The following is a 15,857-nucleotide window of genomic DNA, read 5'->3' as shown; positions in this document are numbered from 1 at the left end:
ATATATACTATATATACTAATAAGAGCCCAAAAGAGTTAGGCCTATAATGGGTAGAAAAAATGGCGCTCAAATTTTTTAATTAAATGAATGGCTTAGATTGATTAGATTTTAATTTTTTCTTAAGATTTACTAATTTATCCTTAATGAATATCTACCATATATATATATATATATATATATATATATATATATATATATATATATATATATATATATATATATATATATATACTAATAAGAGCCCAAGAGAGTTAGGCCTATAATGGGTAGAAAAAATGGCGGTCAAATTTTTTAATCAAATGAATGGCTCAAATTGATCAGATTTTAATTTTTTCTTAAGATTTACTAATTTATCCTTAATGAATATGATTATCCGTTAACTTTTCCGTTAAATATTATCTTTTCCGTTAATTTCTGTTAGTTTACCGTTAACTTACTCATTGATTTCAATAAAAAAAGGTCTTAGGTTCGAACCCCATCCCAATCAAAGTTGGCATAATTAGTACTATATTTTTTACTCTTATTAAATTAAATAATAATTTAGTAGCTACAACAAAAAATAATACATATGCATTTCTTTAATTTAGAATTATGTGTCTACAATGTCTTTATTCAAAAAAAAAAATTATTCATTATCAATAAATTAAATAAGAGAAATAATTTCATTAGTTATATTGTCTTTATTTTTCTCCAATGTAAAAATTCTTTACATTCAAATTCATCAATTTCTACTATACTAATAAGAGCCCAAGAGAGTTAGGCCTATAATGGGTAGAAAAAATGGCGGTCAAATTTTTTAATCAAATGAATGGCTCAGATTGATCAGATTTTAATTTTTCCTTAAGATTTACTAATTTATCCTTAATGAATATGATATATTATCCGTTAAATATTATCTTTTTCGTTAATTTCTGTTAGTTTACCGTTAACTTACTCATTGATTTCAATAAGAAAGGTCTTAGGTTCGAACCCCATTCCAATCAAAGTTGACATAATTAGTACTATATTTTTTACTCTTATTAAATTAAAATAATAATTTAGTTGCTACAACAAAAAATAATACATATGCATTTCTTTAATTTAGAATTATGTGTCTACAATGTCTTTATTCAAAAAAAATAAATAAAATTATTCATTATCAATAAATTAAATAAGAGAAATAATTTCATTAGTTATATTGTCTTTATTTTTCTCCAATATAAAAATTCTTTACATTCAAATTCATCAATTGATAATATTCGCTACATTATCCCTACAATGTCTTTATTAAAAAAATGATTCATTATCAACAAATTAATTAAGAGAAATAATTTTATTAGTTATATTGTCTTAATTAAGCCAACAGAATACAGTGGTATATATACATAGCCAAAGGAGTTTATATAACAAGAGCCAAATACAACAGAGATAGTATGTAATCAGAAGCCAAATTTCAATGCAACAATGACGCTACTTTATCAAAACAAGGGCTAAAACTCAACAAGAAATCCATACCAATAACTCTAGAATGACAATAAATCATAGAGAATTAAGAATAGACATCATAGCTCAAGAATAACACCAAGAGCACTCAAGAAAAAGGCTCATATCAAGAGATAACATCAAGAATATACTTAGGGAATTCGAAGGAATAGAAGAGCATTTATATAAGTTGGAAATAGGTTTTGAAGGACATGGAGTTTACTTTTTAAGCATAGCAAACCAATCCTCAAAGACCAAACATCAACCTAGCAACTTATCTCCATCTTGAACCTCTAGGAATCTCAAAACTCCAATATAGGAAGAATAACGGGCTGTTTGGTTGGAGGTAGTTTAGGTGTAGTTGAATTGCAATTCCGCGAAGACTACAATTACGCCGTTTGGTTGGAGGGAATTGCAATTCCGCCGACTTGCAATTCCGGACTCCCCCCTATGAATTGTAATTCAGTGTTGAATTGGAGATTGGGAAGACATTTTTGTCCCTGATATCTATTATTATTATTTGTACATTAGGGTATTTCAGTCAGTATATCATTTATTCCCTTTCAATTCCCTGTAATCCTATTTTGCATATCAAACACTGTAATTTGAATTCCTACTTTATTCTTTTCCCACTGAATTACAATTCATTTCCACCCTAATTCCTTCCTTCCAACCAAACGGCCTGTAAGAATATGCATTAAAGATTATAAAATGAGAAGGGAAAATGCAAGATGAAAGATGATCTTACTTTATTTTGTTGGAAAGATGCATAAAAGAGTAATCTTGGTGGAGTTTGCTTTGTAGAAGATGAAGGAGATTTTCTTGTGTGGTGAAGAGGAGAATGGTGTAGGAAGTGAGTGTGGGAAGTGTGTGTGTGTGTATACATACATACATACATACATACATACATACATACATACATACATACATACATATATATATATATATATATATATATATATATATATATATATATATATATTCAACAACTGATGCACGTTATAAGCACACAACACAAAAACCACGCACCTTAAAAAGGAAAACCATGCACCTTAAAATTGACCTAAATGCAAAAAGACCAATTTGTCACCACGTTTTTTTAATCCTTGTTAATCCTAGACGTTGATATTGGCAATATCAATGGCTCTTATCTCACCCACACTGCATTTGAATAGACCCTCGAACTTTACCTAAAAAGTTAATTAGCCCGCTTAACTTTTCAAAGGTGTAATTACAACCATTAACATTTTATTTTGATGCAATGAAACCCGAATACAGATAAATAACCTACTATCACATGTCATTAAAGGTCCAGCCACCTCCCGCGGAATATTTCAGACAAAAAAGAGACCGGTGACTAACGAACGGTCACTGGTCACGGAGAAGGCGATCACAGTGTCGCCTTCTCCGAGAAGTGGGAAGCCTTGCACCCCCAATCGAGCCGGTGTGCACTGTAAATCAAGATTTGCAGTGGAATTTACAGTAGAAGAAAATGCTGGGTGTTCCTGACCTTGAGAACCAGATTCAAAACCCACAACCCTTCCTCCTGTTTCAGAATCTGGATATTTTGACACCACCACTACCACCGGAATCGTCTTTTAGAAGCAGTTCAAGAATCGCTAAAGCTACTGACTGGTTCTTTGACGACGATGACGTTACTAATTTTCCAATTCCTGCAAACCCAACCACTGCAACAAATACTTTTGGAAATGGGAGTGGAAACGCCACAGACGACGACTGGGACGATATCATTCAAGCTTGGGCCACCAACTTCAATGAATTCAGTGTTTTGCCATAGATCAGATCTTTAATTTAAATTCAAAGAAAAAAATCATCAAAAACTTAATCAACCGTCATCTTTCTCCGTGACCGGCGACCGCGGGTCACTTTTTTGCCCGAAAGGTGGCTGGATCTATAATGACCTCTGGTCATTTATTTATATTTGGGTTTCATTGTATCAAAATGAAATGTTAATGATTGTAATTGCACATTTAAACAGTTAAGGGGGCTAATGGACTTTTTAGCTAAAGTTCGAGTGTCTATTTGAACCTTTTCCCTAAATTTAAAGGTAATAATGTTAAAATTAGGGAAAATCGCACTTTTGGTCCCTCAATTGTTGCCCGATCTGCAATGTGATCCCCCATTGTCAATTTCATTCAATTGGGCCCCTACTTCTTTTAAACCGTAGTCAATTTGGCCCTCCGGTCAAATTCCTCTCAAACTATAGTTAATACCATGGACAGAAATGTAATTTCACATGCCCTCCCTTTACCCCTTTCTTTCATTGACCACATTTGACTCTGATAATTTAAATCCATTTCAGACTTACAGTACCCATTCCATTTCACCCAAGCTGTTTACCCATTTCCGCCCTAACCCTAACCCCCAATCTATATGTGTTTTACCCCAATCTTCCATTATCCCCAAGCTGGGAAGAGGACGACAAGGCACGCACGAGCACCAGCATGATTAGTAGGAGGATTAATGGCTCCAATAAAACTCCTACATGTAAGTATCTGAAGCTCACATATGCTTTACTTTTACCACTTGAAAAGGTGTTTTTCGTCTTGTTTCTGGAGATTCCAGCATGTGCAATGTGTGGGGTTCTGGAATTATTGCTTAGTGGGGACTAATTCTACTTTAATAAATGTATATATTCGAACTTCAACCATTGTAGTATGTTTCTTTTTCGCTTGTGCAATGTTGGATTTTGGGGGATCAGTTGTTTATATAGTTTACTTTGTTGTACCCACATGGGGACCATAGTTAGTGTACTGATGTTGAATGGACCATACTGTACTTCTAGGTTATTGTGTTTGTATTTTACTGTGAATGGACCATGTTTTTTCTTTCATCAAAACTGTTAAATTGACTTTTAATTTGAAATTACTCCTTTATAGATGTTGGTGGGGATTCCTTTGTGTTTACTATTAAACTGCATATTTGTGGTACTCTGGTATTGTAACACCCCACTTTTCTTAATCTAGATTCCCGATTACTTAACTTAAAGGATAGCTAAACAAGGCAAAGATGCGATTAAAGACTTACAAATCCCAAAAGAGGTGTTACCGCCACAGTCACCACCCACGGTGACTGCACAGGCTACAAATGGAATCTAACTAGAGCCAAAGCTCATTTAAACTACAACCAAACTTGGGAAAACAAAACCCTGGTGTTCAACACCAACAAAAGATCAAATAGTATCTAAACATCAACATTTAACCAGATTCTAAACTACAATTAACAACTCGTAGTCTACGCACTAATCTAGCTCGTGCCCGCTCAAACACTGGGTCCACCTGAAAGGGGTTAACAAACAAACAAGTAAAAAACACCCCGTTAGCACGAAGTTAAGTATAACACCACTCAACCCTGTAAAGTACTATAGAATATACTTTTGGAAAACATTTGTCACGTACACTTAGATCAAGTATTTTCAATCACTTTAAACAACACTTAAACATACTCAACAGTAATTCTATATGCTTGCAACCTAATTATCAAATAGGCATATAGTTTCTCAATCTTTTAACTCATCAACCAACTCATGCTTTCACATATATAACTTATCATGGCGAAATACATTACTCATGCTCAACTGATTGGTACAATATACTTAATCTTTAACACGCAATCTCATGCTATCAAGATAGTCAATGAATGACAATATAAAGTCATGCTTCTTCTCATACTTTCATGCAAAACATGCAATTCACAGTCACACTGATAGGTAAAGAAATAACTTATACTTAACAAATAAGCTCATGCTTTCATGCCAACTCTTAAATAACAATAAAGCTTCACTTCTCAAAACGTGCTAAAAGCAACTCATGCTAAGTCGTAATCAACAACAAAGTGTTATACATCTCATCATTCTTTAATGCTCAACATGTAAATCATGCAAAACATACTCATGATGCTTTATATATATATATATATATATATATATATATATATATATATATATATATATATATATATATATACTAGTTTTTTACGCGCATTGCACGATTGTGATAATGCCCAATGTGTTTTTTTAATAAGTTTTTAAAGTATATTAAGGAAAGATTATATTGGAATTGTTCATGCATAGATAATTGAATGTTAAGTTTGCGTATTTAAATATCAATTCTAAGTTTACGATAATATAGTCAAGATTGATTATAATTGTCAATAAAACAATTGTATAGGTATGGTTGAAACCAAATACGGGACATCAGGGAGAGCAAATAAAAATTAGGGCATAAAATATTAAATATATACTAATATTGAAGAGCTAACTGCTGATTGCCAAACAAGGACATTGCGAGATAGTTTCTCACTTCAATTTGTTGTGTGATTTGAATACTCTTTTTGTCAATAAATTCCCCAAGTAGTTAATATGATTAGCTTAATTATATTTTTTATTTTTTTTTATTTTTTAAAACAATTATTATTATTATTATTATTATTATTATTAGTATTATTATTATTATTATTATTATTATTATTATTATTAGTATTATTATTATTATTATTATTATTATTATTATTATTATTATTATTATTATTATTATAATTATATATCCTAGGTTATTTTACATTTTAATCTAAACAGTTAATTTTTTCAAATATATTTTTACCAATCGGTGATATAATTCGTTGGTCAAATTTGCTAATATAATCCGCTAACGCTAACCGCTAATAAATGATTGTCAAACAAGGACATTGCGAGGTAGTTCTCACTTCAATTTGTTGTGTGATTTGAATACTCTCTTTGTCAACAAATCCCTCAAGTAGTTAATATGGTTGACTTTATTAATTATATTTTTTTTAAAATTTTTCATGGTATTAATAACATACTTGGTAAATAAATATATAGCATTATTTTGTATTATAACTTTGATATTTAATTTAAAATAGTGATGTTTTTACCAACCGTTGATATAATCCGTTGGTCAAATTCGCTAATATAATCCGCTAACGCTAACCGCTAATAAATGATTCTCAAACAAGGACATTGCGAGGTAGTTCTCACTTCAATTTGTTATGTGATTTGAATACTCTCTTTGTCAACAAATTCCTCAAGTAGTTAATATGATTGACTTTATTAATTATATTTTTTTAATTTTTCATGTATTAATAAAATATTTGGTAAATAAATATATAGCATTATTTTGTATTATAACTTTGATATTTAATTAAAAATAGTGATGTTTTTACCCACCGTTGATATAATTCGTTGGTCAAATTCGCTAATATAATCCGCTAACGCTAACCGCTAATAAATGATTGCCAAACAAGGACATTGTGAGATAGTTCTCACTTCAATTTGTTGTGTGATTTGAATACTCTCTTTGTCAACAAATCTCTCAAGTAGTTAATATGATTGACTTTATTAATTATATTTTTTTAATTTTTCATGGTATTAATAAAATACTTGGTAAATAAATATATAACATTATTTTGTATTATAACTTTGATATTTAATTAAAAATAGTGCACAAAAAAAGATAATAGACAATGTAGTGAATATAATCAATTGATGAATTAGAATGTAAAGAATTTTTACATTGGAGAAATATAAAGACAATATAACTAATAAAATTATTTCTCTTAATTAATTTATTGATAATGAATAAATTTTTTTTAATAAAGATATTGTAGGGACAATGTAGCGAATATAATCAATTGATGAATTTGAATGTAAAGAATTTTTATATTGGAGAAAAATAAATACAATATAACTAATGAAATTATTTCTCTAATTTAATTTATTGAAAATGATTTTTTTTTGAATAAAGACATTGTAGACACATAATTCTAAATTAAAAAAATGCATATGTATTATTTTTTGTAGTAGCTACTAAATTATTATTTAATTTAATAAGATTAAAATAGAGTACTAATTATGCCAACTTTGATTGGGATGAGGTTCGAACCTAAGACCTTTCTTATTGAAATCAATGAGTAAGTTAACTGTGAACTAACCGAAATTAACGGAAAAGATAATATTTAACGGAAAAGTTAACGGATAATCATATTCATTGAGGATAAATTAGGAAATCTTAAGGAAAAATTAAAATCTGATCAATCTGAGCCATTCATTTGATTAAAAAATTTGACCGCCATTTTTTCTACCCATTATAGGTCTAACTCTCTTGGGCTCTTATTAGTATACTAGTTTTTTACGCGCATTGCGCGATTGAGATAATGCCCAATGTTTTTTTTAATAAGTACATTAAAGTATATCAAAGCAGGATTATATTAGAATTGTTCATGCATAAATAATTGAAACCAAATACGGGACATAAAGGGAGAGAAAATAAAAATTAGGGCATAAAATTTTAAATATATACTAATATTGAAGAACTAATTGTTGATTGTCAAATAAGGACATTGTGAGGTAGTTTTCCACTTCAATTTGTTGTGTAATTTGAATACTCTTTTTGTAAATAAATCCCCCAAGTAGTTAATATGATTGGCTTAATTATATTTTTAAATTTTTTTTTATTTTTTAAAACTATTATTATTATTATTATTATTATTATTATTATTATTATTATTAAATATATGTATACCCTTAGGTCATTTTACATGTTAATCTAAAAAGTTAATTTTTTCAAATATCTTTTTACCAACCGTTGATATAATTCGCTGGTCAAATCAGCTAATATAATCCGCTAACGCTAACCGCTAACTACTGATTGTCGAACAAGGACATTACGAGATAGTTCTCACTTCAATTTGTTGTGTGATTTGAATACTCTCTTTGTCAACAAATTCCTCAAGTAGCTAATATGATTGGCTTTATTAGTTATATTTTTCTTAATTTTTTCATGGTATTAATAAAATACTTGGTAAATAAATATATAACATTATTTTGTATTATAACTTTGATATTTAATTAAAAAAAATAGTGCACAAAAAAGATAATAGACAATGTAGTAAATATAATCAATTGATGAATTTGAATGTAAAGAATTTTTACATTGGCGAAAAATAAAGACAATATAATATAATAAAATTATTTCTCTTAATTAATTTATTGATAATGAATATATATATTTTTTTAATAAAGACATTGTAGGGACAATGTAGCGAATATAATCAATTGATGAATTTGAATGTAAAGAATTTTTATATTGGAGAAAAATAAAGACAATATAACTAATGAAATTATTTCTCTTATTTAATTTATTGATAATGAATAATTTTTTTGAATAAAAACATTGTAGATACATAATTCTAAATTAAAGATCGAAATGCATATGTATTATATTTTTTTGTAACTACTAAATTATTATTATTTAATTTAATAAAACTAAAATAGAGTACTAAATATGCCAACTTTGCTTGGGATGGGGTTCGAACTTCAAACTTAATACCTTTCTTATTGAAATCAATGAATAAGTTAACGGTGAACTAACAGAAATTAACGGAAAAGATAATATTTAACGGAAAAGTTAACGGATAATCATATTCATTAAGGATAAATTAGTAAATCTTAAGAAAAAATTAAAATCTGATCAATCTGAGCCATTCATTTGATTAAAAAACTTGACCGCCATTTTTTCTACCCATTATAGGCCTAACTCTCTTGGCCTCTTATTAGTATAGTAGATATATATATATATATATATATATATATATATATATATATATATATATATATACTCTCGCTCTTAAGTAAAAATAAATATTTTTTCTGTGGAGGTTTCTTAGAGTCGCAATGACTCGCTTTTCTCTTCTTTCACTTGAGTCTCTTGACTCGCTTTCTTCTTTCTTTCTTGCTTTCTCTCGAGTCACATTGACTCGCTTTCTTTCTTTCTTTCTTTCTGTTAAGTCACATTAACTCACTTTTCTCTTCTTTCTCAATCTTTCTCATACTTCTCGTTTCTCTTCTTGTGCGAGGCAGGTACTCTGCCGTAGCGAAACCCTAGCTTACGGTGCAATCTCGTGCATCCGCCACATCCGTATCCACGGAACCTCTAACTCGTGGGGGAGGTAGGGCCTTCATGACTCGTGAAAGGACCTATACAGGCTCGGCAGTCTAGCCGGCTTAATACTTAACTCGCCCACAGACCACTCTCTGGAATCTGGTATCGTACTTTTAGTGTGCACACCCCCTAACCAGGATTCCAAGACCGGGAGGTAGTATCCACCCTAGTAACTCGGGAATATCGACCTCGTTACTTCTAATGATCTGTCGGCTCACAATGTCCGTTTCTTTTCTCAAACTTTCTTGCTTTCTCTTTTTTTCCGAAAGGACATAGTCCTAACGGTCCTCCAAAACAATATTTTCCTCACAATAGATAGATAACATATATATCTCATGCCACTTCTTTCTCATGCAATTTCTTTTCTTACGCAACAAATTTTACTTATGCAAGCTCATGCACGTTATTCTTAGCAACTTCTCTTTCTCATAAGTTGGAAATGAGATATCATGCAATCTTCTCAATGCAACTAGATAATAATTTTCCAAAATAAATATAGGTTTTTGAAAGAATACTTAGGCTTACTTAGAGCCACTAATGCACTCTAAATCATGAAATGCTAAACAAGTTCATGTACTGTAAAGAATACTTCAATTCCTTCTTCACTGTGAATCTAGCATACCAAGTGTTATTTCATGCTTAACAATTCTTTACTTAGCAAATCTTTTTAGCAAACACTTAGCAAGTATTGAACATGCTCTTTAAACTCAAAATATACTTCAAGAACTCATTCACAGTAACTAGAAATCAAGCTCTGTACATTCTACAATCTCATATTCTTGGGAAAGCTTCTCAATAAATCACACTAGATACTTAGGCATGCCTTTCAATCAAACTTAGCAAATAATGATCATGTTTTTCATCCAAACTTAATAAATAACGATCATGCTTTTCATTCAAATAGCTAAGCTCAAACACTTCAAAATTCTTCTTCATTGTAAAACAATTACAGAATACTTCCAAAGCAATTCTGAACACAATTTCTACTATAATTTGAGCATTTCAACTCCAAATTCAACGAAATCAATTTCTACTAGTGCGTCGTAACGATCCTGAGTGTCCGAGCCTCAAGGACCCGCGAGTCCCTGTTTGAACGACACGTAGCTGAGCCATAGAGGGCTCGACCACTACACAGATTTGGCCTGGCGAGGCTCCTCAAGGTACCAGAGGCCTGGGACCGTTGCTCCACGGTACTAGCCGACGGACCTCCACAGGGTCCGTTGGCTAGTATTGTGAGGCTGTCTGGTTCACCATAGGCCTTCTCTTCACTTGTAAACCATCTCAGTGCAATCTCACACCCCCCCTCCCCCCCCCCCCCCAATCCTCAACAACACAAACATAAATCAACAATAGATCACTAATAGCTCAACAACATCAATAATCTAGCATTTCTAAGCATTTATACTACAATCTAGACTTCATAAAGTCAAAATAAAGCTTATTGGGAGTCCATGGGTTATACCTTGTATTTCTTCTTTTTCTTGTGTGGATCTCTTTCCTTTCTTTCTTAGATGTTACCCTCATTCACCACCTATTTCCTCAAGCAAACATATATACATACTAAGCTTAAAACAACTTCAGAGATTGGAGGCAAGGAGATGAAAACCTTAAGGAAGAAGATGAATGGATGAGAAATATACTTACTGTGTTTCTTTGATTTGCAGAGAGCTCAAATGGAGGCCAAGAAATGGGACAGGGAATGAAAATGAGCTTGTTGTTCTTTTTATATGGGTTCAAAACCCTAGAAGGATTCTCAATGATTGGTGGAGGTCAAAGTGGTCATTTGATTGATTTCTACAAAATATCAGGCAAACTTATGGTTCATCTTACAACATGGACCATAGTGTAGGAATGAGATTTTAAATAGTTTGGGGTCAAAAATACATTTTTCCAAAAATGTTTTCTAGATAAACACTTGTTCAGGTTTCTCAGATTTCTTCCGGTTTCACTCAAATTAACTTTTGGGTCAAAATTTTGGTACACAATGTACCCGAGAATTTAGGAATTTTCGAAATAGAATATTCTCGGTGTTGAATTTATCTAAAAATTCAGTTCAAAATATTTAATTCCAACACCGTTTTCGAAATAAAATTTTGGAAGAGTGAAAAATGGATATATAGGAATTTCTTAAAACGGAAATTAGAAAATTAAATTTTGGGTTGTCACAGGTATTGAAGCCAAAAGTTGAATATAGGGATGGGTTTGAGGAGTATTTTGATTATTTTAACTGTGAAGAGGGAAGTGTACTAGATTTAAGGAGGATGGTTAAACAATTAAGGTTCTGTGATAAAAATGTCCAATTCTGGGTTAAGGTTAAGTTTAGAAAAAATGTCAAAAAGATTGAAGTGAGAAAACTGAGCACAGATGCTGATATTTTAGAGCTTAGTTTAGAGGATCCAAGAAACAAGGAGTTTGACATTTATGTTGAACATCACTGTGATGATCAATGGGACTATAAAGTGCAGTTATCTAGGTCTTTGGGAGATGATGCACTACTGAGTGAGGGCAGCGATGAGACAAGTGAACAACACTCTGAGAGGGAAGTTAATGGTCCAGATACTGTGTTTGAAGAAGTAGAGGTAGAAGTTAATGGTCCTGGACCTAGTAATAAGGATGTGAACAATGATGTTGAGGTAGAAGTTTCTGATGTTGATTGTGTAATTTCTGAAGAAATTTTTAGGAGTTTAGATGATTCTGATTTTGAGAGGGAAGTTAATGGTACTAAAATTTTCTTCCAAGAAAGATACGTGAAAAGAGAAGTGTTTAAGTTTGTTTTGGGAATGATTTTTAAATCTGCCTCTGAGTTTAAGTGGGCTGTAAAGTATCATGAGGCAATGAGAAGAAAGGATGTGAAATTTAAAAAGAATGAGGGCAGAAGAGTAAGGGTTTATTGTAGACACAATGACATTTATAGATGAACAATCTTTGCCTCAAGGAGCAATCCTAGATGTCCATTTCAAATTAAGACATACAACCCTGAACACACATGTGGAGACCAAGATGAAAACAAAAATGTTAACTCAGGTTTCCTTGCTAGGTTGTACAAAGATGATTTTAGATTGAATATGGATTGGGGTAGAAGACAGTTTCAAGAGCATGTGAAAGAGAAATTGCATTGTCAGGTCACAAAACATTAAGCTTATAGGGCTAAGCATAAGGTTAGAAAGGAGCTGGATGGTCAAGATTGTGAGCAATTAAAGTTGTTGAATGATTACTGTGAGGAATTAAGGAGATGAAATCCTAGGACTATTGTGAAGATGAAGCTTGACAGTGAGTTTAGTGTTAATGAGAGGCCTAGGTTTCTTAGATTATACATTTGCTTTGGAGCTTGCAAAGAAGGGTTTCTAAGAAGTTGTAGACTTTTTTTTGGGTTGGATGGTTGTCATTTGAAAGGTCGTCAAAAGGGTAGGCAACTTTTAACTGCTATTGGTGTTGATGGAGATAACTTCATGTTTCCAATAGCATTTGCTATTGTTGAGGGAGAATTGAAGGATAGCTGGACATGGTTCTTACAGCTGCTTGACAATGATTTAAACATTTCAAGTAATCCTCATGCATGGACAATTATATCTGATAAACAAAAGGGTTTGTTACCAACTGTGGAGGAATTGTTTCCTGGACTGGAACACAGGTTTTGTGTAAGGCATATGCATGCTAACTTTCTCAAGGATGGTTTTATTGGAAATGTGTTGAAGCTGAAATTGTGGGCTGTGTAAAAGCACAACAGAGACAGATTATAAAAGGCTTATGGATGAGTTAAAGGAAGAAGATCAGAAAGCTATTGAGTGGTTGGCTGCCAGAGAGCCTAGTCACTACTGTAGGGCTTTTTTTTTAGCATATTTCCAAAGACAGATATGCTATTAAACAACTTGTGTCAGAGCTGGAATAACACTATATTGAGTTTTAGGGACAAGCTTATCTTAACAATGTGTGATAAGATAAGGATATATATATCTTATGACTAGAATGCAGAAAAATAGAGGCAAAATGAAGACATATCCACATAAGATTTGTCCCGAAATTATGAAATGTCATGAAGAGGCAAAGGAAAAGGCAACTAGGTATAGTACTTATAAGTCACATGATAACATTTATCAAGTTGATGATCAGAACTTCAAGGCCTTCAAGGTGGATTTAGCCCAAAGACAGTGCAATTGTAGAGCTTGGGATCTCAGTGGAATTCCTTGCAGTCATGGTGTAGCAGCTATAAGAAAGCAGAGGCAAAACCCTGAAGATTATGTACATCAATGCTATACAGTTGACACTTATTTGAGAGCTTATGAACCTGTTATACTTCCCATTCAATCTTCAGATTTATGGCATAAAATAGATCTTCCAACACCACTACCACCTAAATATAAAGCACAACCTGGTAGGCCTAAGAAAAAGAGAAAGATAGACCCAGTTCAAGAGAGCAAGCAAAAAAAGACTTAAGTAGGTATCTGGAATGGGTGAAGATCAGAATGTTGTTTTGGAAAATCAGAATGTTAATGGTCAAGGTGATGTAGAAGGGCAGTTTGAAGACATACCAGTTGAAACACAAGTCCCATCATTTGTGATTGATGAAACGGTAATTGGATGTTCAAAATTTATTTTGGTTTTTTAGAAATTCTATTTGAAGTTACTGACCACTTATTTCTATAGGTATCTCAGGATGTAATGGGATCTCAGACATCACAAACACTTCAGAACCAGGTGGCACATCAGTCTATTTTTATTACTGCACAACAGTCTTCAAGTGTTGCTGATAAGATTGTAGCACCTCAGAGATTAAGAACTCTAACTCATCTTCAGAGATTGGCCAGGAGACAATGAATTATGTATGTGAGCATAAGGGAACAATGAATTATGTATGTTTTTTATATGTTTATGGTAAACAATCAAGTGATAGCTGGCACCCACCTTGTAGTTTTTTGTAAGTTTTTTTATTGCCAGTTTCACCATTTGGCATTTCGAATTTGCTAACTATGAATGTATGAATCTATTTTGCTCATTCGGTCATTTATACATTTGGCCTTTCTTTTCAATCAATTGGCAGTTCTTGAGGTTTGATTGGTAAATAGAGTGTTCAGCAGGTTCATATCCATTTATCAGTCTATGAATGTATGAATGTATTTGGTTCAAATCCATTTATCCACTTAACAGTTAATTGGATTTGGTCATTTGTATTTTGCTCATTTGGTCTTCAAGGCACTTCATTTAGCCACTTAATAGTTCCAGCAGGATCATATCCACACTCAATAATCCAAACGGACAAATAGAATAGATAATTTGCATACATTCAATAATCCAAACCATAATTCACTTCCAGATTCAATAATCCAGCATGGTCATATCCACATTCAATAATCCAAACAGACATTTAAAACCAATTAAGCTACATAGTTCCTATTTCAACTGGAACAACTTTTCACTTGGATCAACACTTTTCATCCAAAGCCAAAAAAAAAAAAAAAAAAAAAAAAAAAAAAAAAAAAAAAAACAACCTACAACAATTCAAAATCCAAAACCATACAAAAATTGAATTTTTGAAGCAAGACTCTTCTTCTTAAGCTTGACAATTTTCTCAGCAATCACTGCTTGAAGCCTTTGGATTTCACTTTCTTGCTTATCTAACATCTTCAATAGACCTCGAATCACTTTGGATACACAGTCAGTGACATCAGAGTCCAACCATTGAAAATACCTACAGTTCCCATTCCCCTGTAATTCAAATTAATAAACAAAGCCAAATTAAATACTCTACACCTAAGAACAGCAAACTAAAATCTTTTTACATGCTTACATGTACTCCATAGTGTGGGCATGCTCTAAATCGCTTTCCAGGGTTGGCACAACTCCAGGACATCCTTACAGGAGCGACTTCGCCACACCAACAGCGCACTTCTGGAATCCATTCAACTGAACCACCGGAGTTGTTAGAAGCCATCGTCGTGCAATATGAACTTCATTGTCTTCGTTGAATTTAGAGGGAATGGGTAAGAATTGATGTGGATTTGTGGCTGAAATGAAATGAAATTGGGGTTAAAATGGCGTGTAAGAAGTTAGGGGGTAAAGGGAGGGTATTGTGAAATTACATTTCTGTCCATGGTATTAACTATAGTTGGAGAGGAATTTGATTGAAGGGCCAAATTGACTACGGTTTAAAAGAAGTAGGGACCCAATTAAATGAAATTGACAATGGGGGACCACAATGCAGATCATGCAACAATTGAGGGACCAAAAGTGCGATTTTCCCTAAAAATTAACTAGTAGAAATGTAGAATTGTCCATCCAGATTTGCATATTTAAAGATGATGAAATAAATAATATAATAGTATCAAATTTGTTGGACTTATCAGTACTTTAGTCCAAATTGACTTAAGCATCAACATATTCTTCACATTTTCACTAATGATGAACTTAATGTATTTAGT

The 15,857-nt window shown here is 32.1% G+C and overlaps 1 protein-coding gene across 1 annotated transcript; it reads right to left on the bottom strand.

Moving 5' to 3' along the window:
* Nucleotides 1-14,937: 14,937 nt before the first annotated feature.
* LOC109168447 lies at nt 14,938-15,370 on the bottom strand. The gene is made up of 2 exons (XM_019317472.1): nt 15,227-15,370; nt 14,938-15,144 (listed from the first exon to the last, which is right to left on the bottom strand). The coding sequence occupies exons 1-2, from the start codon at nt 15,368-15,370 to the stop codon at nt 14,938-14,940; spliced, it is 351 nt and encodes a 116-aa protein (XP_019173017.1).
* Nucleotides 15,371-15,857: the final 487 nt, after the last annotated feature.

Source organism: Ipomoea nil, unplaced genomic scaffold (assembly GCF_001879475.1).
Source record: "Ipomoea nil cultivar Tokyo-kokei standard unplaced genomic scaffold, Asagao_1.1 scaffold3199, whole genome shotgun sequence".
NCBI classification, from domain to species: Eukaryota; Viridiplantae; Streptophyta; class Magnoliopsida; order Solanales; family Convolvulaceae; genus Ipomoea; species Ipomoea nil.
Note: the sequence above shows the minus strand (reverse complement) of the source record. Positions and strands in the feature narration are given on the sequence as shown.

Bases quoted from the DNA above. Each gene is read 5' to 3' on its own strand.
- LOC109168447 (XM_019317472.1), bottom strand. From the start codon at position 15,370: ATGGCTTCTAACAACTCCGGTGGTTCAGTTGAATGGATTCCAGAAGTG. The intron at 15,145-15,226 runs GTAAGCATGTAA...TTTGAATTACAG, and splicing joins GCCCACACTATGGAGTACAT to GGGAATGGGAACTGTAGGTA.